The sequence below is a fragment of the Drosophila erecta genome, unplaced genomic scaffold (genome assembly GCF_003286155.1).
Source record: "Drosophila erecta strain 14021-0224.00,06,07 unplaced genomic scaffold, DereRS2 tig00000000-arrow-pilon, whole genome shotgun sequence".
Lineage (NCBI taxonomy): Eukaryota > Metazoa > Arthropoda > Insecta > Diptera > Drosophilidae > Drosophila > Drosophila erecta.
In genome coordinates this window covers 20,997,371-21,021,614 of record NW_020825194.1, presented here as the reverse complement: position 1 = coordinate 21,021,614, position 24,244 = coordinate 20,997,371, and the positions used below count along the sequence as shown (strand labels likewise).

The 24,244-nt window shown below is 45.7% G+C and overlaps 6 protein-coding genes across 6 annotated transcripts; 3 read left to right on the top strand and 3 right to left on the bottom strand.

Annotated features, from left to right (window-relative positions):
• On the bottom strand, positions 1–2,956 carry LOC6551865 (WD repeat-containing protein 3). Its single transcript, XM_001979626.3, has 2 exons — positions 2,726–2,956; positions 1–2,670 (listed from the first exon to the last, which is right to left on the bottom strand). The coding sequence occupies exons 1-2, from the start codon at positions 2,881–2,883 to the stop codon at positions 60–62; spliced, it is 2,769 nt and encodes a 922-aa protein (XP_001979662.1). The 5' UTR covers positions 2,884–2,956; the 3' UTR covers positions 1–59.
• An 83-nt stretch (positions 2,957–3,039) lies between these two features.
• On the top strand, positions 3,040–3,640 carry LOC6551866. Its single transcript, XM_001979627.3, has 2 exons — positions 3,040–3,204; positions 3,265–3,640. The coding sequence occupies exons 1-2, from the start codon at positions 3,165–3,167 to the stop codon at positions 3,549–3,551; spliced, it is 327 nt and encodes a 108-aa protein (XP_001979663.1). The 5' UTR covers positions 3,040–3,164; the 3' UTR covers positions 3,552–3,640.
• Positions 3,641–3,659: 19 nt separating this feature from the next.
• LOC6551903 (eukaryotic translation initiation factor 1A, X-chromosomal) lies at positions 3,660–11,917 on the bottom strand. The gene is made up of 3 exons (XM_001979628.3): positions 11,815–11,917; positions 11,433–11,704; positions 3,660–4,897 (listed from the first exon to the last, which is right to left on the bottom strand). The coding sequence occupies exons 2-3, from the start codon at positions 11,634–11,636 to the stop codon at positions 4,655–4,657; spliced, it is 447 nt and encodes a 148-aa protein (XP_001979664.1). The 5' UTR covers positions 11,637–11,704; positions 11,815–11,917; the 3' UTR covers positions 3,660–4,654.
• On the top strand, positions 6,900–8,490 carry LOC6551904 (lectizyme). Its single transcript, XM_001979629.3, has one exon. The coding sequence runs from the start codon at positions 7,273–7,275 to the stop codon at positions 8,275–8,277; it is 1,005 nt and encodes a 334-aa protein (XP_001979665.1). The 5' UTR covers positions 6,900–7,272; the 3' UTR covers positions 8,278–8,490.
• A 194-nt stretch (positions 11,918–12,111) lies between the features above and the next one.
• Positions 12,112–15,423, top strand: LOC6551905 (vam6/Vps39-like protein). The gene is made up of 7 exons (XM_001979630.3): positions 12,112–12,279; positions 12,332–12,804; positions 12,865–13,114; positions 13,173–13,420; positions 13,483–14,366; positions 14,425–14,827; positions 14,887–15,423. The coding sequence occupies exons 1-7, from the start codon at positions 12,210–12,212 to the stop codon at positions 15,187–15,189; spliced, it is 2,631 nt and encodes an 876-aa protein (XP_001979666.1). The 5' UTR covers positions 12,112–12,209; the 3' UTR covers positions 15,190–15,423.
• Positions 15,424–15,486: 63 nt separating this feature from the next.
• On the bottom strand, positions 15,487–18,893 carry LOC6551906 (homeobox protein Nkx-6.1). Its single transcript, XM_001979631.3, has 3 exons — positions 18,762–18,893; positions 16,298–17,243; positions 15,487–15,995 (listed from the first exon to the last, which is right to left on the bottom strand). The coding sequence occupies exons 2-3, from the start codon at positions 17,169–17,171 to the stop codon at positions 15,487–15,489; spliced, it is 1,383 nt and encodes a 460-aa protein (XP_001979667.1). The 5' UTR covers positions 17,172–17,243; positions 18,762–18,893.
• Positions 18,894–24,244: the final 5,351 nt, after the last annotated feature.

Here is a 24,244-nt window from a genome sequence, read left to right as displayed (position 1 = left end):
TCATAGAAAAACTAACAGGTTTAATTGGATTTATACAACTAAGTCTAGGGTATTGCGCCTCAAACCATTTGAATCTGCAGCCTCCGCTTGCTGGCTTCTCTCCGCTTCTTATCCCGCTTCTTGCGGACCTGCGTGGCCTCCCTGAAGAGCTGGACACCATCGCGCTGCTCTACTTCTGTTTGTAGCAGGGCCAGGCCGTGCAGGTTCCACCCCAAGACATCTCGCAGCTGGCCAACGTCCCGCTTGAGCATCGAGAGCAGCTTGACTAGCAGCGGCTTCATGTTCTTAGCCGCCGAAATGGGCTTCATGTGCACCTTGAACAGGAAGATGGTGACGCGACAAAGCAGCTCCAGTTGATCGGGTCGCTGGGTCAGCAGAGTGGGCAGGCGCTCGAGGACTTCGCACACAGTGGAGAAGGGTAGTAGGAGAAGGGCCTCCTCCAGATCGGAAGCACGTATCCTCATCAGGGTGCTAACCAGGAAGTCTTCGGGATTCTTTACCTGCAGGGCCTGCATCAGGGGATGTAGCTCTGGCTTCTCCTCCGCCTCGAGCTCGAACTGTTTGGATATCTCAAGGCATTCAAGAATCGATTCAGCGGACTGTTCGGAACCCACTGTTTTGCGGGACGGCATCTTCAGACCCGGAAGCAAGGGAACTGTGTTGTCCTCGCCCGTGGCCAGTTGCTCATTCTCCATTTGCTCTCGCTCCTCCTCCTGCACATCCTTCAATACAATTGTCTCATCTGTGCGCTCGTACATTCTAAGAGTTCTATCTGATCCGCAGGTGACCAAATACCGGCCATTTGGAGATACGGACAGACAATATGCTTCGCCTATGTGTCCCGGTAAGGTAAGAATCTTCTCGAAGTTGTCGCCATCCCACTGTTTCACCTTTCCATCCTTTCCACACGTAAAAAACATGTGCGTTCTGGGTATGAACTGTACACTCATCACCGAATCGTCGTGTGCAAAAATTGAACGATGACAGTCACCGAAATTTAAGCCCCAAACTTTCACGTTACGATCCGCTGATCCTGTTACAATAAGATTGGAGTCGTAGGAGATGTCCAGGCAGATCACAGGTAACTTGTGACCGTACAGGGATAAGTAGAACTTGAAGGTGTCGAGGAAGAAAACCTTTACGGTGGCGTCCAGCAGTCCCACAGCCAGGTACTTCATGTCCGGACTAACGGCCAAACACAGCACGGTCTCCTCCAGTTTCAGTGTATTTTTGTGCAGCAGGGATAGCACCTTGGTTTGGGCAGCGCCTTCGCCGGCATCGATCAGCTCGAATGTCCAGATCTTAACCGTGGAATCGCCGCTGCCAGTGACGCATCCTTTTTGATCGGGCAGTATTGCAATGGACCAAAGTTCACCTTCGTGAGCCGGAATCTCCTCTACTATATCAGCCGCTGCCACGTCCACAATGAGCAATTTGCCGCTCTTCATGCCCAGAAGGACGTAGTGATCGCCGGGAACGAACTTCGAGCAGAGTATGTAGTCCGTTGGCACAGTTCGCAGGCACTGCATGGCATCTCGATCCCAAAACTTAAAGGATTCTCCAGCTCCGGAACCAATGGCCAGGGAATCGTTGCTGAAGCACACGGATCGCACTTCAGATTGGTGGCCCAGACGAGTAAGTGACCTTAGAAGTTTCGCGCTGGGATCGGTTGCTTTACGCGTCTTGATAGACGCCTCCAGCGAGTACAAGGACAGGCTGTTGTTGGCCAAACTAACAAGGACACGCAGCTCCTGGTTCTGGCCCAAGACCACATCAATGGACTTGATCTTCTGCTTGGCACGGATGCTCTCCAATCGCTTGATTTCATCGCTCAGCGACTGTTCTGCGGACAGCTTTGCTTCGTCTGATCCCTCATCCTCAGTGGCCTTTTTCTCCTTCTTTATGCGCTTAGCCAGACGTTTCTTCACCTCTTCCGGCGTGCAGATGTAGAAATTCTCGATTAGGTCATTAGTGCCGTGGCAGCTGATCACGCGTTCACTGGGATCGGTCACCAGGTTGACGGTGCGCCCCTTTCCAGCCCGCTGGATGGTGCCGCAATTGCTCACGCTAATGGGGCTGATGGTGTCCTCGTCATCAATGGACAGGCCTTCAACGGCAGATTCCAGAGTTTCAGTGATGCCACCGTCGTGCTTTCTGAGGCGGTAGACGTTCATGCCGCTTTCGCCAGCGCCAGCAACCATTAGATTCCCAATAAAAGCCAGTGCCCAGACTTCAGTGCGGTTATCCACGATGGTCTTGAAGCAGAACTGCGTCTCCAGGTTCCAGAACTTGATTTGCGTGTCTTTGGAGCAGCTTACCACTATGCTCTCGTCCACCAGACGCTGCAGGAAATGGGCGTCCGTGATGGCGGCATTGTGGCCACTCAACCGAGCCCTTCCCGCCTGCTCCACCACATCGACGACCACCAGCTCGGTGTCCAGGCCTCCGCTCACCAGACGCATGCCCTGCAAATCGTACCGCAGGATGCTCACAGCGTTCTTGTGAAGTGCCAGCTTACAGATGGGATCGTAGTACCTGTCCGAGCTGAGATCGAAGATCTGAACCATGCCATCCGCATAGCCAACGGCAATGTGCAGGTGATCTGGCGAGACCCTCAGGCAGGTGACCTCGAACTTTTCGCGGCGCAGCGTCAGCTTACGATCGCCCATTCTGGGGAATATAAAATGTAAATAATTGTAAAATAGGGAAAAGCTTATAAGCCTACCGCAAATCCCACAGGATCACATTTTCAGCAGCTGGAGCGGCCACATATCGACCCTCGGTCCTGTCCAGAACGGCAAAGTTCACATTTGCGCGGCCGGAGGTGATGATATTAAAGCTGTCTATAGCCCGGTAGGCCAAATATTGTTTAGTTAAACCCATTGCAGCATTCAAAACACATAAGGTAAATCAAAAATCGCGTTTCACGTGTTTGGAGATGGATCCCCATCGATTGGCAGCCGTTGCTATCGATTCGTTCTTCGCAATCAAAACAGTTGGCAGCGCGTTTGTGTGGCAACACCGCGCGATTTCCGTTAGGCGCCTGCGCGTTTAAAAGTCGGAAATCCAACGAACCCACCCCAAAACTTTTGAGATAACTCTGTTTTTAGCCAGCTCAAGCTGCAGTTTTGCACAAATAGTTAATAAAGAACAGAGATCTAATCATGTCTACCTATCCCAGTGCTTCCGCTTCCCAGTCGACAGGTATAGAAAACGTTTATTCTTTTAATTAGTCTGAAACATAAATAACCGAAACCGCATCAGGAACCTCTGACCTGGACACGGAGTCCGTGGAAGTCCTGCGGGAGCGTCTGAGCACCATGAAGCGGCTGATGGCCGAGCGAACGTCCCAGCAGCAGAACAACCCCGCGACCACGGAGGAGATATTCTCCACCAAGCGCCACCGCTCCGCGGGCATCATCGATGGAAACTTCCTGAGCATCGCGTTCGGAGGAGCTCTGCTGGTGATCATCACGGTCTCGGTGTACGCGTTCTACAATCTCTACCATGCCATACTCAAGAAGTTCCCTTCGCGCCACGAGGAGCTGTAAACGATGCCAAATTCGATGGGTTTTCCACTTACACATATGTACGAGTTTCTGCATTTAATAAATTGTAGCATGAATTTTACTATCAAGAAGTGAAAAAACCTTGGCAAGTCTGCTGTTTTGCATTCGGGTTAATCAACGCCATTTATTGGAGTTCAACTCATTACAAAAATCAATAGTTTCTTTACTTTTTACACATCCATTGTTTGGTTCGAATTATACTACAACTAAACAGGGAAAACTGAATGCATGGACAGCAAAAACAAAAGGGGCGTTTGGAATATGATTTGGATATTGCTAAGTGAAAAACCATCAAAATATAACGCAGGTGTATAATAAAAACAAGACATGAGACGAAATGCTGAGAAGGAACACTTGGGGGATGGAGCTCAGATATATCTGGCGAAAACTCATGGATTTGACTTTGCTTACTCGCTAGCTAACTTCACATCTTTGCCTTTTGATCATTATTATTATATATCCCTTTCGTCTTAAATATTAGTGTTCGCTAAACTCATATTTTATGTGTATGAGTTGTAGATTTCATTAGTATATTTTTTGTTATTTTTTTTTTCTTTTTTCATTTAGTTCGATAGATTTGTTGGTAGATAAATAATAACTAATATCCGTTTGTTTTTCTTTGTTTTTTCGTTTTTAATTCAAATATTATTAGTTTATGTTTCGCAAAGTTCCATTTCTTGCACAGTTTAACAGTTCTACTATGTATTTTATAATTTGTTGTTTAAGGCGGCCGTAAATCAAACCGTTTAAATTTGGGAACCCACTTGGATGTCCGGGATTAAGCAATTTTAAAGGATATTGAACATTAAAATGGCTAAAAATGAACTGAACTATAAGTTTGGCTTCGCAATTTAACTGCCGCTGCGCCGCTTTGTAGATGTTGGATTCATGGATTGGATTGGTTGGTGGCTTGGACTTCGAACAAGACTCGGGGCTACCGGCTTTCTGCTTTTTACAATTGGTTAAATTCCCTACTATTCTCGAACTGACTCTGCTTCAGCTGGTGCTGCCGAGAAGGACGTTCCAGACGTTCCAGACGCTCCCACCGTCGTCGTCCCACCCGGCGCCACTTTGTTTCTTGTTAATCAGATGTTGTCCACGGAGTCGGCATCATCCTCCGAGCTGATCTCATCGCCGAACTCGATGTCCTCGTCGAAGCCATCCTCCACGAATGTGACTGTCTCGTTGATGCGCACCGACTCGGGGAACTCGCCGTACGTCTTCAGGTTCCTGGCCTCGTCCGGGGTGTACTTGAGGATCACATCAGCCTTCGAGTCCTGGTAGTCACGCAATCCCACCAATATGATGTCGCCCTGGTTAATCCACACCTGAAAGTGGCAAGGAAATCCGTAAATAAACAACTTTATCTGCACTTTTTTTGGGCAACGCCACGAGTCTTTGTTTCTTTGTGTTATGAGTAATTCTTTGGGGAAAAGCAAACTCAATTTTGCAGCATGTATTCCGTGTAATAGATAAAAGATAAATGATCTATGGCGCAGAGCGACTCCATTCCGGGAATTTCACAAATATGCGCAACCAAACGCCATGCTAACTGGGCAAACAAGAGTTCTATATTTGTTAAGAATGTTCTATTTTGAAAGTGACCATTACCCAATTAATTTTAGGGTACAATTTCGCAAGCAGAGGGCAGACAAGCTCACGTGGGCTAGGGAGTAATAACCATCTCGTGGATCCCAATCAGTACTTGAAATAAACCATCAAACATTGATAAACTAAGATTATAGCGAAGTGAGAAGTCACATACAGGAGAGATTGGACAACTGAATGGAGCATAAAGGCACTGGCTAATTCCACGGAAAACGAAGGAATTCGCTACTGCCGAGATAAGACACATTGAGATACCTCAAATCCAATCACGAGCAAACCCGGTTTTGGTACTGGAGCGATAAGAAGCTACCTCCTATATAAATGGCAAGCCTCTTGAGCAAGTATATACCCACTAATCGGATGCGAGCACGCAGGAGGCCTGACAACAGATCGAGATATGCCCCAGTGACGTCAAGAGCAGAATGGCGAAGTAGGAAGTGGAAATGCAGGGAGCTGTACGGTTGCATTGGGAAAACCCCCTTCATAGTAACTTACTCAACCGACGGAGCCAACGACCTAGGGCAAGTTGCACTTGTCGAGTGATTCAAAGCCAAAGCCTATTCATAAACTCACTTCCCAAAACAACTTCCTGTCACTGGCACTACGCCCAAGTGGGTGCAATATAAATTCCAGTGCCATGCATAGGTGACACATATACGAGGAGTACACATATATGGAATTCGTTGACCACGTAAAGTTCGATAAGCGACGATACCAGGGGTGGCTTTATAATTAATTAAGCAGAATCGAAGCCACTGCCACATAATTCCCACATTACGTATGCGTGCTGGAAATAACCAACCTCTTTGGGCCCTCGGCGAACTTTGGAGTATTTATCATCCATTAGAGCCCAATGGATGGCAACGCGCCACGGTTCCATCCTGCTATCTATCCGAGCAGCAGAAAACCAACCCGATAGATCATGCCAAAGGCGAAGAATCGTGACTAAATTGAATCGAAATTGCCATATTACGATTTCCAGCAGATAAGCGAACCCCTATGGATGGGCCCATTCCCGATCCAAGAAATCAGCTGGCTGGGGCTGGGAAGCACCTGGCAGTGTGCCAATGAGTAAGTTAGCGAGTATGTGTGATCCGTCAGTGGATTGGCATGCGAGGCAGCAGGTCTCTGTGCTCTATATATAGACATGGACATCATTGAACTCCAGATTGTGCAGGCAGTTTGCACTGGTTTCAGTTCGAAATGTAATATGTTTTCCACTCCACAGATCGATTTCTGCAATAGGATAAGCTGAACAGAGCTCTTTAAACTCAATATTATCAAAGCACTGTCCTAGTCTGGTTGGATTCATTATGGTTTTCCATTTTAAAAACTCTCATCAATTAAATCAGCGATAATAATGCTATGGGTATAACCACTAACTCGGGATAATTCTATGTGTCATAAACATAACTACATACACTGGAACACAAGCTAACTTTTACTACCTAGTTATTACTATAAATTTGAACAATTTCCCAATTACCTATTTTCCAAGCAAACCCTTAAGAGCTCACTTCCACGCTCTTCCTCTCTAGGAGCCAAGTACATGTGTAGATTAGGACCGATCAGGGAGCAATCCTCTGGAGGTAGGGCATTCCTGGGCAAGACAAGCCCGATCCCGAAGCACCTTAGACATGCCATTGGCACTCGCACTCTGCTATCTCAACTCGTCACTGATAAGGAGCCATATATGGGGAGCGAGCTGGCTGCGCTTTCTTGGCTATGGGGCGATAAGGAGCCACCAATTACAAATTGGGCAGGGAGACTCTCTCCAGAGAGGCTCTCCCTATAAATACAGCCCCCAGTCGCCGACGGCGGGCAAATCCCTAATCGGCAGCAAGCAAGAGACACCTGAACAATAGAACACGGCAAACTCGGGCCGAAAAAAGTGAATTCCATGCCAAAGCGAAACGGAATACAAGTGAAGTGCTATCGATACGCCAGAACAAGGGCGAAAAGCTAAAGCAGTCGCGACTCCGAGTCCCCAAACGAGTCGCGCCTCCACAACCAAGACCCAAAACCCAAAACCGTCAAAATTACTTACTACTACTCGACGAACTCGTGCGGCGCGTGCAACCAGAGCGAGGACATCATGCTCTTATCCTACCGATGCATCTACTCGGTGCTGCTGTCCACCATAGCCAGCATTATGGTGGTTCTCAGCTCTGCATCCTCCGGCTCCATGCAGCTGCCCACCGTGCGCAAGTGCGGCGGTGGCGGCTCCGCGGGAGCAGCCCACACCATGGCCATGAATTTGGCGGCCTACGGGCTGCTGGAGAACCGGATAAGCACTCTGGAAGCACCGCGACAAACGCACTGGACGAAAAAGTTCCTGGCCAAGCGGGAGGCGACTCCCCACTCGGCGCCGTACGTGGTCAGCATACAGATGATGACACCCGATCAGGGCCTGGTCCACTACTGTGCCGGCACCATCATCAACGAGCACTGGATCCTGACGGCGGCCCACTGCCTCAGCTCGCCGCAGGCGGTGGAGAATTCGGTCATTGTGGCGGGCAGCCACGACATCCACGATCAGAAGGGCGAGGCGAGCAACATCCAAATGCGGCACATCGACTACTACGTGCGCCACGAGCTCTATCTCGGCGGAGTGAATCCCTACGACATCGCGCTCATCTACACCAAGGAGCCCCTGGCCTTTGACACCTATGTGCAGCCAGCTACGCTGCCGGAGCAGGATGCCCAGCCGGAGGGCTACGGAACTCTGTACGGCTGGGGCAATGTCTCGATGACTGCGGTGCCCAACTATCCGCACCGCCTGCAGGAGGCCAACATGCCCATCCTGGACATGGAGCTTTGCGAACAGATCCTCGCCCGCTCCGGACTCCAGCTGCACGAGACCAACCTGTGCACTGGCCCGCTGACAGGAGGCGTTAGCATCTGCACCGCCGACTCCGGCGGACCGCTGATCCAGCAGTGCTGCGAGCAGCACTTCGAGCAGGCCAACATCGTCATCGGCATTGTGTCCTGGGGCAAGATGCCCTGCGGCCAGAAGAACGCGCCCTCGGTCTTCGTCCGCGTCTCCGCCTTTACGGAGTGGATAAACCAGGTCATCAGCACGGCCACCCAGATCATGTAGGATGATCACCCAGATCATGTAAGATGATCATCGGAAAGATACTAACAACCTGGGAAAACCTACCATAAATAAGTGCTCGAATTTGAAGATACCGAAAAACGAAATATACAAAAAAACACTAAAGATCGAAAAACCCAACGAAAAATTTAGATTCTCTAGACAATCTCATTAAAGAAATAAGATGAACAAATATAGAGTTATATACTGCCGCGATTCTAGTAATTTAAGACATAGACTAAGCCTCCAAAAAACACGAATAAAATTGTTAACACTTAAATAGAACACAGCTCTCAACTGACTTTATTTTTAGCTAATCTAACCGAGTAGGATGAGTAAAAATAGAATAAATGTGACCTATTTTACTCTCCAGTTGTTGCGTAAGAGAACTATCTTGTTTTCCCTACCAAAGTAGCTCAGCAAACAAGAACCGAAATAGATCGCACACCTGATCTTCAGCTTGGAGTTAAGTGCAATTGCGCAGATTGAATTAGAAAAGTGCGTACAAATCGGAGCTCCTTCAGTTTTGGCCCAGTCGAAAGTGATTGTGAAATAAGCTGAGGAACAGTCGGCCAGATAAGAATTCGCCATGTATTTGGCTTCTGTTGCTGGGCGGGGAGCAGGCGGAGTTGTTGGGGGACGAAGCCACAACTCACCTGGCGCCTTTCCACGCATTAGTCATGCTCCCGAGCGGCGTCTGGCCAAATTAAAGGGGCATCGGGAGCATGTTACGACCGTCAGATTGGAATCAGTGTGACTAGATTAGCTGCGAGCACGTAAAGCGCGCGGAATTGGGACCATCAGCTGACTACTGGATGATTGACAGTCTTTTGGGACATGCGCGAAATTATTGCCCCAATTCGGGTCTAGACATCTCAGATCGAGCATGTTGAACCTTGAGTCCAACTGCTGCACTTTGAGCCCCCAGCAACTGGGTTATTGGGGGGCCAGCTGTAATTCCGCACTTCCACTTTCTAGGAATTATCAATATTTACTCAACTTGACAGATGGCCCAGAAATTGTGAGGCAGCCAGGAAGCCATAAGGTATTCAAATGTTGTGGTACTGGCAAATCAATTATGGTGCATTTTCAATAATATATTAGAGATAAGAAGTAAAGCAAATGAATTGTTAGGTTGTTTCTGAGAAGCATTATTTATAATCGCTGCAGTGCGTCAGCTTTATTTACAAAATTAGTAATGCCGAAATCTGTGCTGTAATAACCGACTGAGATATCATATTTTTGCTTAAAAATCTAATCACAAATGTGCAATCGCCATAAATTCCTGAAAAACTTGAAGAATTCGGAGTTAATTCAATGGCAACTCAGCAACATGCACCCATCGAATCCCCTACTTTGCGGCCATTACATAACATAACATATCATTTCAAGATTAGGAGAGATTATAAATCCATTTATGGAGATCAAGGCGCAAACTGAAGAGCAAAAACTACGTCGCACTTGCTTGCAAATTATAATTGCTTTTCCGCTTTTTCGACACCTCGGACAAGACGCTTAGCAGTAGATTAGATAAATGCCCCAACCCCTTGACCAAATGCGGTCAAGAATAATTGCCAAGTCAGGATGTTGCATGAGGTTAATTTTATGGCGCAGCACGTGCAAAGAACCTTTGAAATTCTTTCAACTGCTTCAATTGGAATGGCAAGTGAATCTGAAAAGTGCTGTTTACTAAGGCCAAACAGTTATTGAATTCAATAGTTGCAGTGGTGCAGGTGATTTACTTTGTTAATCTATGTCGAATAATCTGATAGCTTCTGTTCGCATTTATGGCGCTTATAAAGATAAAGAGTTCAAGATCTAACGCCTGGAATTCATTGGAATTCCAAATGAAAAGTGATCGCCAGCAAGGTGAACTTGGATTTCAATCGGCATATTTGCATTTACAGTGCCAATGTTTAGCAATTAACCTGGGACACGATTTTCAAGAGTCTGGAAATTTGTTGGTTGCGCAGTTATGTCTGATTTGTTCGCTCCGATTGGACTCCACTTCTGGTGTTGTATATTTACTTGACAGCTACTAGAAATTGAAGACTAATTACGTCACTAATTACGCGGCCCGTTTTGACGCAGTCGATTTGGAGTCTTATTTATGACGCCCGTCTCCTGCGGCGTGAAGCACCATCCAAAATTTGACATGTGCTCATTCCTTTCGGAAGAACAGATCTAATCGCCTTATGAGCACGACCACGACCATGGCTAACTCAGGTAGGCGATAAGGAGCAACTGCCACTGCAGAACAAGAACGGAATAAGTTACCGTGGCCTGCAGTTTGGCAACGCAAAAACTGCTATGAAGGAGGCTGTGCCTCAGGTAACTGGCGTAGCTATTCAAATGCAGATGGTATACGCAAACTATTGGGTTGTTAATGCAAATTACAAGTCCTCAAGTGGATTGGCATGAATATATCTTGAATGCAATATTTTTTATAACTTCTCATTTTATGTTCTGCGTAAGCCACATCCAAGGGATTCAAGTTGAAAATAATTAACATCTATAATTTTAAATTCATCAGTATTTCGTATTTCGAGGAGCTATAGAAAAATATACATATAACTAGCTTCAGAATCGCTGAGCTGAATACTGACTGCATAGATCATAATACTATTGTATAAAAGGGTATATATATTGCATCCGTTAAAGAATATTCACATTTATATAAGTAGACAGACAATAAAGCATAAATCACAATAACCTGGAAGTAACAGTAATACCGCCGTTATAAATTTCTAATCCAAATATTTGAAGGAATTGAGTGTATCGGTCACCCTGTATTTGCAGTGCTATTGCTTTGCTTTCACTACATTAGTGCATAGGCACTTGTGTATTATTAATCAGCCCACACCGCCCACTTCTCTTTTGATAATGCATTCGCACAAGGACGATGACACTCACTCAATAATGGACCAGTGGAGAGAATTGCAGACAAAGAGGCGAACATAAGGTATAGAAAGGTTACAAGTTGGGGATTGGCGAAAAGCCCCCAAAAACACACGAACAGACTGCATAAGCAAAAACAAAAACGTAAATACGTAGCATTCGCTGGCAATCAATGCCAAAGTGGCTTAAGAGAGCCGCCTAAGAGAGTGGCACCCACTCAATAAAGAGATAGCACAGACCAAACAAAGAGCAGCACTCACCTTCTTGCGAAGTTTCCCCCGAATGTGACACAGGCGTTTGACGCCATCAAAGCACATTGCCTCCAGACGACCGTTGCCCAGCATCTTGGTCACCTGCGCGTACTCCTGCTGGTCCTCCTTGAAGATCAGCTCACGCTTCTCGAACTCGTTCTCGTTCTTACCACGACGACGATTCTTGCCTCCTTTTCCTTTATTCTTGGGCATCTTGGCTGTTTGCTGTTGTTGCTGTGCAGCTACTTTTGATGTTGCTGTCTGCGGGCGTTTTGACGACGCTGGTGCGGAAACGAAGAAAAACTGTTACTCAACGAGTTCACTGGGCGGGTAGTAATGCAATGAACACATTCAACTCCAAATCAATCGAAACGGTTGTTTCAAAACTTACAATTTTGTCAAATGTAAATGTGACAATTTCGCCTCGCTAAAGTGAAAAGGACTAGGGGCGGGCGGTTCCGCGAGGAACCAGTATATCGAACTGGTGTTATCGATTACCGTGCAGAGTCTGGCAACATTCATTTAAAATATCGTAATTCAAAATTTAGATTCATTGTTGGCCATTAAAAATTACATTACACTAAAACGTATACAAATTGTGTTTTTATTTTAATTATTCTCAAGATTTCGCTATCATAATAGGCGGAAGCGTATTGTAAGAAATCGATTTACCGTCCATATGTTATCGATATTATCGTTAGTGGTACTCCCAGCTGTTTTGTTTATAAGCTTTTTTAGGCAAATAACTTGAGGCGGAGGAAATCGAAATCCTCCGACTTGGCCAGGATGCACCAGGCCTACAGCGTTCACTCGATCCTGAAACAGGGCGTGCAGATAGAGTCCATTGCAGCATATGGTGGGTGGAGTCTCCGGTGCACTGTTATTACTCACCGGACGCATTGTTTCAGGCAACCATGTCATCTTGGGCACCCGCAGCGGACAGCTGATCATGTACTCTGTGGACGAGGAGACGGGCGTGGACATGCGGATGTTCAACAAAAACTTCAGCCGGAAACCGATCACCCAGATGGAGGTGATTGCCTCGGAGAATCTGCTCTTCGTGCTCACCGACTACCAGGTGCAGGTGTGCGATATTCGGCGGATTGAAAGCAACTTCGCCTTTATGCACAGTGCGCCCGACACGAAGGGATGCACCCTGTTCACCATGGACGTGGACACACCAAAGTCCACCACCGGACGTGTGGCCACCGTTATTCGGCTGTGCTGCGCGATCCGGCGGCGCCTTGTGTTCTTCTTTTGGAAGCAGGACAAGCTGAAATCACTGAAACTGAGCATCGACCTCAGCGATGTGCCCAGGACCCTCTGCTGGGTGGGCCATGCCGTCTGCGTGGGCTTTAAAGATGAATATGTGGTCTACGATGTAAGAAGTGCTTTGAGTGCCTGCCCCCTGTATGTGTAAGCTCTGTATATCCAATTCTAGATATCAGGAACAGCACCAAAGAAGCACGACCTGTTCCGTACCTCCTCCAGTATCAGCAGGGATCCCTGCATCTGCCTTATCCGGAACAACATGTTGGGCATCTCCAAGGACAGCTACCTTGTGGTGGTAGATACCAATCAGTACAAAGAGTCGGATGGCAGCAATAACTCCGCAGATGTACGGCCGGGTGCCATGGAAAGCAATAGTTCCCTAACTCCTCTGCTGTGGTCAAGTCCGCTTTTAGATTTGGGTACGATACCAGCAATCCACTTCAAACCATTTTCGAAATCTAATTCTATTGATTACAGTCTGGGATGAGCCGTTCGCCGTGGGTCGTGTCAACAACGCCATCGAGGTGCGCAGCCTGGTGGGCAAGGACACCCTGGTCCAGACCATTCCCGAGCTACAGAAGACACAATTCCTCGTCCACGCAGACAAGGGAACCATCTTTGCCGCCGCCACCTCCGAGCTTTGGTGCATCCGAATGGTGGAAATCCCCATCCAGCGCCAGCAACTGCTACAGCAAAAGAAATTCCAACTGGCCATTGAGCTGACGGTGAGTCCGAAGCATGCCGACATATAACTTAACATGCAGACTACAACAAGCTCTATTTAAAGCAAATCTCCGACGAACCGGCCGCGGACCGAGCCCAAACCATTCGGCAGATACACATGCTATATGCAAAAGAGCTCTTCACCAATAAAGAGTTTTCGGCGGCCATGAAGGAGTTTGAAAAGGCGGCTATAGATCCCTACGATGTGATAAGACTGTTTCCAAAATTGGTGCCCGATCCAAAGCCCGGCACCGAGGACATCACCGTGCCTACGTCCAGTACTCCTGCGCTAGAGGATGGCGACCTGGAAAACGCCTACTTGGCACTGATCGAATATCTGGCATGGGCCCGGCAGCGGGAAGTGGTCAAGCTGCGCGACACCAAAAGTAGTTCAAAGTCCCTGCTGGAGATCATCGACACCACGTTACTGAAGTGCTATCTGCAGACAAACGACTCGCTAGTGGCGCCGCTGCTACGCCTGAACCAGTGTCACTTAGAGGAGTCGGAGAAGACGTTGAAGAAGCACAACAAAATCTCCGAACTTATCATCCTCTACCAGATGAAGGGCAAACACAAGGCTGCCCTTAAACTGCTTCGAGAGCAGGCGAGCGTCGAAGGATCTGTGCTGCAGGGTCGCAAGCGTACAATACGCTATCTTCAGGAGTTGGGTGGTGATCATCTGCCGCTGATCTTTGAGTTCGCTGACTGGGTCTTAAACGATAATCCCGAAGACGGCCTGACCATTTTCATCGACAAACTTATTGAAGTGGAGTCCCTGCCGCGCGCCAAAGTTCTTGACTTCTTGATTAGCAAGCACAAATCACTTGTCATTCCCTATTTAGAGCACGTCATCACTGAATGGAAGGACAGCAATACCCTGCTCCACAACGTGCTCCTCAAACAGTATCGCGAAAAGGTGCAACGGCTTCTTGCTCAGCAGGAGAAGGGGTGAGAGTCTGTCATTCTCCTAGTCCAGAATTGTATGTTATACTCCCCTGCTTTCTAGAGAGGAAGTTCCCGAACTCATTCCAATGCGAGCCAAGCTGTACAAGATGCTGGAGGAGTCCAACAACTATTCGCCGGATCGCGTCCTAGAGGAATTTCCCACCAACATGCTGTTGGAGGAGCGCGCCCTAATCCTGGGCAGGCTCAAAAAGCACGACAACGTCCTGTCCATCTATATCCATGTTCTCGGAGATGTGGTCAAGGCAACGGCCTATGCGGAAGCCCATTACAAGGAGGACAAGCACATATTTCACACCCTCATCAAGTGCATACTAGTACCACCAACTCAACCGCCCTATGACGGTGTGCCCTTGCATCCCGATTTCTCGCAAGTGAATCTGGCGGTCGCCCTGGAAATTCTCAACACCCACGCCACCAAAATCGATCCTTTCGAGATCTTCGAGGTGAGGAAGGCGTTGAATGGCTTATTAGACATATTTCTTACCTATTTTCGACTTTGCAGCACCTTCCCGATGACCTGCCGATGCCGCAGCTGGAGAAGTACTTGGAGAAATCAATACGTAAAATGATGGCCGATAAGCACGAGATGCAGATGATGTGCGGCCTCTTGGAGGCGGAGGCCACGCGCCTGGAGAATGCTTTGGAGGCGCAGCGAAACATTAGCTTCGAGCTAAACGAGTCTAGTGTGTGCTCCGAGTGCAAGAAGCGCTTTCAAACCCAGTCGGCCTTTGTGCGCTATCCACGCGGACAGATCGTGCACCTATCCTGCCACGATCGCCTCGCCAGGGCGGCTGCTCAGCAATAAATGTGCTCAGCATACTCCAATGTGATAACTGATCGAAGTATAAAGTGCGAATTGAGTGTAACTGCTGTATTATTCTGTTTCTACACGAAATTTGCTTTTCCAGTACTCGTAACTAATCGGTTTACCCGATTTCTGCAATCAGACTAGCGTATATACTACTGTTTCTTAAATTGATGGTAACAATCGCTGTACGGCTAATTAATAACGATTAAAGACAAGCTGAAGTAAAGAAAACCGATATTGTACATATTTATTTGACTATATTTACAGGAAACTGGCTTTGCACTGGCGTGGTTTTTAGGCCTCCTCGCTGCCGTCCATTAGGCTGTCGCCGTCCAGGGAATCGTTGCAGATGGACAGATCCGACTCGGACTGCGCTCGACTCAGCGGCGGCAGTGCGCCTGAAAGCGACAGCGAGTGCTTGCTGTCCTCGTTGTCCTCCTCCTGCAGGCTGGGCGAAGCTGCACTGCATCCGTTTGTGCGATCCGTGGACGCAGAATGGGCCGCGTTTGCCGCCACGGCCACTTGATTGCCCAGAATCGACGTACCTGGCAGTTGAGTTTGCCTAATCAGCGCCAGCCGCTGTTGTGTCAGTTCCAGGTGGTGCTTGCGCCACTTGATCCGCCTGTTCTGAAACCACACCTTCACCTGCGCCTCCGTCAGCTTCAGTGTGTGGGCCAAGTACAGGCGCTCCGGGCCGACCATGTACTGCTGGCGCTCGAACTCCGCCTCCAGGCACTCCAACTGCTCCGGCGTGAAGATTGTCCGCACGCGCTTGTTCTTCAGCGCGCTCTTCTTGTGCGAGTCTGGGGAATACAAAAACTGGGGTCAGATGGAGGGCCCTATAAAACAGTGTACCACATATATGTATTTGATCGTCATCACGTATACATAACGTACTAAGAATTGATTACAGCAAGCAATCTTCAAAAATCCTTTGGAATTTTAATATTCCGATTGACAAACGAGTGGGTACAACAAACATGCCCAAAGGATTTTTATTTCGATGAATTTTATGCGGAGCAAAGTAATTAGATGATCTCTTCGTTTGCCTAATACCCGCTAGGATCAAATGATGGGTTACTTGGGGACTGAAGCACCTCCTTACCCGACTTGAGTTTCTCCCGCTGAAAGCTCAGGGTGGCCTGTTGCTGGGCGTGGTGTTGCTGGTGGAGCTGCTGCAGGCTCTGCAGGGCGGAGGGAGCTGCTCCGACGGCGGCGGCAACGGCCGCAAATCCCGCCTGGTGAGGATGCGGATGCGGATGCTGGTGTCCGCCGTGCAGGTAGCGGCCATTGCCGGCGCCACTATCACAATTGAAGTTGTTTACACTCTGGCTGCTGTTGTTGGCACTGTTGCTGCTGGCGTTGTTGTTGTCGTCGCCGATGTTGTTGTTGTCGTGCAGGGAGAGATTGATGGCATTGTTGTAGTCCTTGCGCTGGCTCTGCAGGCCCAAAATGGCGGCGATAGTGAAGGACTTGCCCACGTCGAGGGAGGAATGCGCCGCTGCCGCCTCGATGAGCTGCGCGTGCGACGTCGCAGTGGCGGCCGCCGCCAACTGTTCCCGGTGGTTGCTGTTGCTGTTGTGGCTACTGTTGCTGCTGCTATTGTTGTTGCTATTGCCGGTGGTGGGTGTCGGTGGGTGTGCGTGTGCGTGTGGGTGTGGGTGGTGGCCATCCTGGTGGTGGGTGTGCAGCTGCTGATGATGATGTTGCTGCTGCAGCTGATGATGCTGCTGCTGCTGCTGCTGCTCCATTTGGTATGAACTCTGACCCGCCGAGGCGGCGACCGCCGCTGCTGCAGCCGCTGCCAGCGCCGCATGATGCGGTTGACCATGTGCATGGATGCCCCCACCCAGTCCTCCAAGTCCAGCAACCGCCGATCCCCCGCCGCTGCCGCTGCCGCCGCCACTGGCTTGTGTGTTATGCAATGCCAGGAAGTGCGACAAGGGATTTGCGTGATATTTGGAAGGATTCTGCAGCATGCTTAGGTATTTGCCACTGTCTCCGAGTTGTCGTCCGTCTTCTGCCGCTGGCCTTCGGGATTCCCGGTCGCTCTGCAAATGGGAGAAATGCCTCTGTTTAATTGTTGCTCTGCTGTGGAGTTTCTGTGGCAGCCAGGTGTCAACGACTCCCCGATTAAATCCACAATTAAGTGAAATGTGATCCCTGCCTGAAGAAGTTGCTCTACCATGAAGTGCTTGGCCAGCTCAGCTCAGCGGTGGGAGATGGGACAATGGAACAGCAACTGGTTGGGACGGACCCTTGATGACTTTCCCTACACAATGACAATTTTTGAGATGTTTTCCCCAATGAACACAAAATAAAACATTACTTAAGGAGGAACAACAAAGTGAAAAATCACAAAAGCATATAGTTTTAATGGGTTTCAAATATGGGTTCAAATATGTTTTACAAATACGCCTCATGCAGTTTAAAATAGTATTACAGAAATAGTCAAAACATAAGGTATTTTTAAATATAAGTGAATGCCTTTGACTTTGCAAATAGATCGATTTGAAAATAAGAGCAAAATAACTTGAGATATAACAGGTAAAATTCAAATAATAATTAAAAAGAATTTCACTTTAAAGGATCTTAAATATTTTGAATCTGTACAGGAAATTCAAGCTTTTTCTTAAAATTTCTGGCTTTCATTACAAATGGCAATTTTTTTAGGTTTCAACTAACGTAAATAATTTTCTATAAGTGTGTCATTGCTTCTCTCGCTCGCACGCATTGCCACTGCCCAGGTGAGCCACACCTGAATCGTTTTGTGGCAATGCGATAGCCTAATTGAGACTTTGTCACAGTTGCTGCTTCATTGTGGCAGATGTAGCTGCTCTCCCAGGTGCGTGAACCACCATGCCAAGTCCTCAGCACTGCTGTCGCCCATTGTTTGTGCTTTAGGCCAAATGTGCAAATGTCTCAAGCTGCATTTAAGCTGATTTGCCTAAACATGCGAGGCTAATGTCTTGTGCGGGCCAAATGAGCTTCATTAGGGGAATGCCAATTTGGTGTAACAAGTGGATTTCGCACACATTCCGGCTGGGAATTTCTATCTACATTAGTTGTGAAGCAGGAGCCTCTTATCCTGGGAGAGAAGCTGGTATGTTGTCCTATTTCGGATCTTTATAATCACATTCCAGGTTGAGCGGACTTTGCTTAATGCGCAAAATAAAAATAAAGGAGCAACAAATTAATAACGGTAAAAAACTTAAAAACCTTTTTTTTTTTCATATAATTGCACATTTAAGATGGGAACTTTGTCAAAATTTAACCATTACTCAGCTATAACGCATTAAAAAATTGCAGAAATTGTAGGCATGTATCTTTTTGAAATACCAAAATATTAGATAAATTAGTCTCCTTCATGTAACTGATAGATCTTTAAATCATACATCATTATAAAATTGACATTTAAGTATTTACAAACTCAACTCTAGATGTTTTTTTAATTGTATAACGCGCTATCGAAATATAAAAACTACACATTTTTTTAGTAATCTTGCATTGAAGAGCCGACGGTACTCAATTTACCCAAAAAATCATTTAAGATGGCAATATTTACAAACCTGTTTAACCACTGGAATTCTAATTACATCGATTTCAATTGCAGCTGTGGTCAAATCAAAAGTTAATCCAAGCGTGAGTTAATCAGTTTTCAGGACGTTCACTATTCTTTTCACAAACACAGTTTTCAATCCGAAAAATCAGCTTTTCCGACGGCACTGCGAAAAGTGTTGCCTACAGTTCTGCGCCAACGGCAGTAACGGAAATCGAATCGAAAATCGAGCGGAAATCAAACTCCCGGAAGCACATGCGAACGCGAACGTGTTGCAAACTGAACTGGACTAAAAGTTCGTGGCCGTAAAATTTTTACAATATTGGAGGCGAACGCCGGCAGCGAAGCTGGCAGCGCTGCTTTGTGTTTGTTGCTGTGCGCTTGTGTGTGTGTCTGTGTGCGGGTGAGTGATTCTTTTTGTGGGTGTGCGTGAGTTGCCGTTGTGATTTTTCTAGCCGTTTTTTGCTCTCAACCAGGGTTGTCGAAAGTTTCACTAATAGTGTTCATTGCCTTATAATTAAGTGCTATTTTGCTTTGCACTTCTTTGTTAGTTTCAATGATTAAATTTGATTTGTTTGCGCTAGCCAAAAAAGATTTAAATTCAGATGATAAATTATTTTGAATAATTAAATGAGTAACTTGGTTTTTGACAAAAATATGAACTTACTCTTTTTTGAATTAAATGTGTTTGTGATTCAATACATATTTATATTTTCGATCTTATACATACATACATACAGTGGAGAGCAAAAGTGATTCCACGATCAAAGTTTTCGTTCACATTTAGAAATATCGCTTCTATAATTTCAAACTTTCGTTTCATTTTTTAGCAATGTGTATATGAGCTTAAAACTAATTGACAAACAAATCACAAGCTAGTTTCACCTCTGTGTGAGATTTAAGAAAATTCCAAAAGTATTTATTTCAAAAGCGATCTCTAGCATACAGCTAACGGTAGAAGCTCTTTCTTTAAAATGTTTTTCTTCCTCAAATTTGCTTTGCAACATTTGACAACCCTGCACCCAGCTTAGATCAAAAAGGCCAACGAAGGGAAGACGGAGATGAGAAGTAGCAAAAGCATAAAAACTTCGTCAACCGAAGCCTTATCATCATCATCATCATCATAGTCATCGTAGATAGTCATCGTCATTATCGAGGAGCAACCACCAGGCAATTACATTGAAAGGAATCACCCACCAAAGGGAGCAATCCACCACCGGCCACCCGATCCACCCACCTATCAGAGCAACCTTGCCCACACCCATTGGTAAACCCCCGTTCGAGGGCGAGTGTATGAAAAGTTATTGAAATTATGATATAAATGGATAATTGGCTCACTGGCACCGTCTCCCTCGCTCGTGGCAAATGGGCGGTACCTAAGCAGCCGGAAAACAATGCGAGACAATATGGCGACGCTGGATTAATAATATTTCGTGAATGGGTGGAAAAGCCACTGGGGCAGGGCTATGTGGGGATAGACATAATTAATGAAGCAATAAGCTACGAAATTACATCGTAGATACATAATTGGTAAGGATATCAACATTAGGCCACGGAAAATCCACAAAGCAACTCAATTTAATTATTACTTTTAATCTTTGTAGTATCTGAATTTAATTATTTTATCACCATTCACATTTTTATTTTTTTGATAAATGACTATAATCAAAATGAAAGTGCAAGTTGGATAGGAATTTGGAAGGCAGTGCATGTAGTGACATACAACAAGAAATACAAATCTGCTGTGGTTGTTTAATCTTAACGAGTAATATACCAATGATAGCGCAATAACTTACTATACTAATATCACCCACACCAAATATTACAAGCTTCCTGTTAATAATATCGACCGATTATCTTAAATCATTTGTTAAATATCGATGCTCCACTCAAAAGGTATTTGCCAAATAAAGCTTCAGTGAAAATAACACCTGTTATCTACGAAATCGGTAATCTATATATCAAGGGTATAAATGAAGACTGATTGGATTAAATATAGAACTAATTTAGAAACAAAATATATACTATTATACGTTCCATTTACTATTTATGTTTAAATGAATATAATACTAACACTAAAGTGGGAAATTTAACATAAATTTAAGTTTATAAATGTATATGCCTTCACAATATCCTTAATTTAAGTAGCAATAATAATTGCGCCTTGTTCTTGGCCAAAATCCTCAAACTAAGTTGGCAATACTAACTATCTACGGCCGCAGCTCAACCCCAAACTCAACCCCAATTAGCCGCCTCTTGGCTCCACCGCTTCGCCTGCCAAACGGGTCTTCAATTTACCGTTTGATAAACTACCCGGAATGCCAACGATCATTACGAGCCAGCGGAACTGGCGGAAACGGAAACGGAAAGACGAAGGAGGCCCCAATTAGCGGCCCATCAAAGTAAATCAATGCAAGAGCACGTGAAGCGGGCAGAATAGGAAAATGCCAAAAAAGCACAAAGCAAAGGACGAGCTTACACACGAAAAAATAAACCAAAAGTAACCACTTAGCTTTGAGAAGACACTTTGAAAATGGTAAAAGTAAGTAGGTAAGTAGAAGATGTTTTATTACAACAAATTCTTTAAAAATCGTCAACTCGAAACCTTTCTATGCAGTTGGAATCATCATGCCATTTACAACGATTTAATTTATGTAAGTTCAACAAGCTTACAGTATTTAATAAAGAATAAACCATATTGTTACAAATTGCTTTGTTCCCTCGATGTCAAACTTTCGCCTCATATTTCGAAAAACCAGAGGGACAAATTCTAAAATCAGAGCCAGGAATGTGCAGCCAAAAAAGGCAAACGGAGAGGAGGAATGGGGAAGCGGAGCTTGGCAACGAGATGGGGATGGAGAGGATCCTTTCGGGTGCTTCGGCGTCACGTTTGTCGTTTCAATCATCATTAGTGCTAATGTACCCACAAGAATTGGCCAGCCACTTGGCGCCGACGCCGACGTCGACGCAGGCGTCGGCATTTAGCAATGGCGGCCGCAGCAGAGCTAAAGAGAGTGGGGCCAGGGACATGGAAAGAGAAAGAGAGGGAGAGAGCGGAAAATCTGTTTTAACTAACAGGAAACGCGTGTGCTTACATACACACACGAATACTTTTTATATACCCACATATTTTATTTTCCATTTATTTACCACAATTTTAATATTTTTTCGAGGTGAAAGCAACAAAAACAACACGTTTCCCCATAAAACAAACACACACACATGGCACACTAGTGCGCACTGCGCATGCTCTCAAATGGCAGGAAAGAGAATTGAAGAGAGGTGTGGGTGTGGGTGGGCGTCCTCTGCCACCGACGCCATTGTTGTTGTGCTTTTGGCCTTTTGATAAACTTCGTCGTCGTCGTCCTCGTTGTTGTTTTTGTTGTTGATGCCCTGCGGACGAGAGATAAAATGAGATGAGAGGCGTAATGATGATGATGTCCCTTTTCGGTAAAGGAGGGGGCCAAAAGAGAGGACCAAGGAGCGTTGCCATAACCATAACCATAACCATAACATTTATTTATTTTTATTTAATAAAAGCCCCTCCTGCGTACGAACATTATAATGTAATCTAATAAATAAAACACAAGCAAGCGGCAGGAAAACTTTTTTCATTATGAATTATTACGGTGAAAGTGCCAGGAAATAGGAAAACAGGCGATAGGAATGACGGTAAAAGGGAGAAGGGCTCGGCTAACGGGCAAATGAAATTGCCGTTAGTCCTGCTAGGAGAACAGGGTTGCCTACTTTTCGGCTCCATCAGCCTGTAGAATTAATGGGCAACACTGCGTATGAGTCATATAAATGAAATGATTTCTGAAAAAATAAGCTTAGGGAAAAAATAAAAATTAGACGGAAGTGAGACTTCTCAAAAAAAAAAGAAAAAGGTATAAAATATTGAAATTCAAGTTAGTTTGTATTACTAAAAGAGGCCGTTCAATTATAAAAAATTGTTAGGCACATTTTAATTGGAATGACGGAAAGCACGAACATTAAATATTGGAATGCTACTCTATTCAATTATAGTCATTTGGTTTTGTCGTTTCTTATCATTTATATCCGAAGGTATATTTGATTTTACCGTCCTTTAAATGAGCTGTAAAGAACATTTTCAGTACTTTGTGTGTGCTTCTGCTATCCTTTCTCATTTAATGAAATATTTTTATTCTTATGGAGCCGCACGACGTTGTGGCACAGACGCCCCATCAGCTCCACAGAGCCTCAGCCCCATATACACACACAACGTGGCAGGAACAAAGTGCCTAGCTGCTCCACCAACCTAATCCTCTGCTGCCCACATCCTTCGCATCCTGCTCGGCTGTATCTCCTGGCAGGGCTTAATTTTATTAGCCCTCTGCCTTGACTCGGCTTCACCCTCGAATGGCAGCATTCATTTGCCGGGCAGAACATCATCATGAGGTTGAGCAGCCAGCCCCTTTGCTCCTCGCCCATCGGAAGGCGCCCCTTTTGTTCGGGCTGCCCCCTTTTCTTGGCCACTGGCTCACAACAAAATGGACTCAAAAATGCGAGAGGAGCAAAACATTTGCGGCATGTTTTTAATAATGTTGTTTATAATGTTGATTTTCCTCAATTTTATTTGTTCGTATTTTGTTGTATTTTTTCCGCATTCCCCACATCCATTTCTTTTTGATGTATTTGCGCCGCATTCCTTTTATGGGTGGGAATAAACGAAATGTTAATCTCTTTCTTACGGCCTGAAATTGGTAGATACTTCATGCTATGCTGCGTTCAACTTTATGGCTATTGAATTTTTAGAGACCTCTCGACGCGCTAAATCAAAGCCCATTCAAAAACTAATTACAAAATCAAAACTTATAATGAGCGGCAAATTAGAAATTTTTCGATTGCCCTCAAAATCAGACAACAAACGGCGAGCAAATCAGGTGAAAGGGCGGCCATTTTGCGATTTTAATTAAATCCGTCTATTCCGGTGGCTCTTCCGCCGCATTTGCTGCCACTTTGCCACTTGAGTGTGTATGCAACCCGCTCTTGGCCATATTCAAAATGAGTTTTGGTCCCGGTTGGGTTTTTGGCCAAAATACTGCACTCTGCGCTGATGGCGAGTCACTCGAAACAAAAATATTTTCGGCCCCATTTCGTGCGCTTTTCGGTCCGCCAAAAATTAATTTTCATTTTTTGATTCCATTCCAACAGCGAGTTGCGCAAAAATAATGTAAAACCTAAACAGATTTTACGGTGGCTTTTCAATGTTTTAATTGGAAATTTATTTGGTTATGTTCGCAGCAGCACTAATAACTGCGTTTTTAATTGCATATTGTTGCGTTAAGGGGAAGACGGGTTGTTAGATTTTAATTAAAATCTTTGCACGGATGCCATGGTGAAGCAGATTTCTGGCAAATAGGGATTAAAACGTGCACTTACAGTTTCTAGTTATGATGTCCAATAATACATATTTTGTGTACTGATTGGTAAAACGAAGCTAATGCATATTAGATTACATTATATTAGACT

Bases quoted from the DNA above. Each gene is read 5' to 3' on its own strand.
- LOC6551865 (XM_001979626.3), bottom strand. From the start codon at position 2,883: ATGGGTTTAACTAAACAATATTTGGCCTACCGGGCTATAGACAGCTTT. The intron at 2,671-2,725 runs GTAGGCTTATAA...TATATTCCCCAG, and splicing joins GTGATCCTGTGGGATTTGCG to AATGGGCGATCGTAAGCTGA.
- LOC6551866 (XM_001979627.3), top strand. From the start codon at position 3,165: ATGTCTACCTATCCCAGTGCTTCCGCTTCCCAGTCGACAG. The intron at 3,205-3,264 runs GTATAGAAAACG...AAACCGCATCAG, and splicing joins TTCCGCTTCCCAGTCGACAG to GAACCTCTGACCTGGACACG.
- LOC6551904 (XM_001979629.3), top strand. From the start codon at position 7,273: ATGCTCTTATCCTACCGATGCATCTACTCGGTGCTGCTGTCCACCATA.
- LOC6551903 (XM_001979628.3), bottom strand. From the start codon at position 11,636: ATGCCCAAGAATAAAGGAAAAGGAGGCAAGAATCGTCGTCGTGGTAAG. The intron at 4,898-11,432 runs GTGAGTGCTGCT...TGCCACTTTCAG, and splicing joins GGGGGAAACTTCGCAAGAAG to GTGTGGATTAACCAGGGCGA.
- LOC6551905 (XM_001979630.3), top strand. From the start codon at position 12,210: ATGCACCAGGCCTACAGCGTTCACTCGATCCTGAAACAGGGCGTGCAG. The intron at 13,115-13,172 runs GTACGATACCAG...TATTGATTACAG, and splicing joins AAGTCCGCTTTTAGATTTGG to TCTGGGATGAGCCGTTCGCC. The intron at 14,367-14,424 runs GTGAGAGTCTGT...CCTGCTTTCTAG, and splicing joins CTTGCTCAGCAGGAGAAGGG to AGAGGAAGTTCCCGAACTCA.
- LOC6551906 (XM_001979631.3), bottom strand. From the start codon at position 17,171: ATGCTGCAGAATCCTTCCAAATATCACGCAAATCCCTTGTCGCACTTC. The intron at 15,996-16,297 runs GTAAGGAGGTGC...TGTATTCCCCAG, and splicing joins GCGGGAGAAACTCAAGTCGG to ACTCGCACAAGAAGAGCGCG.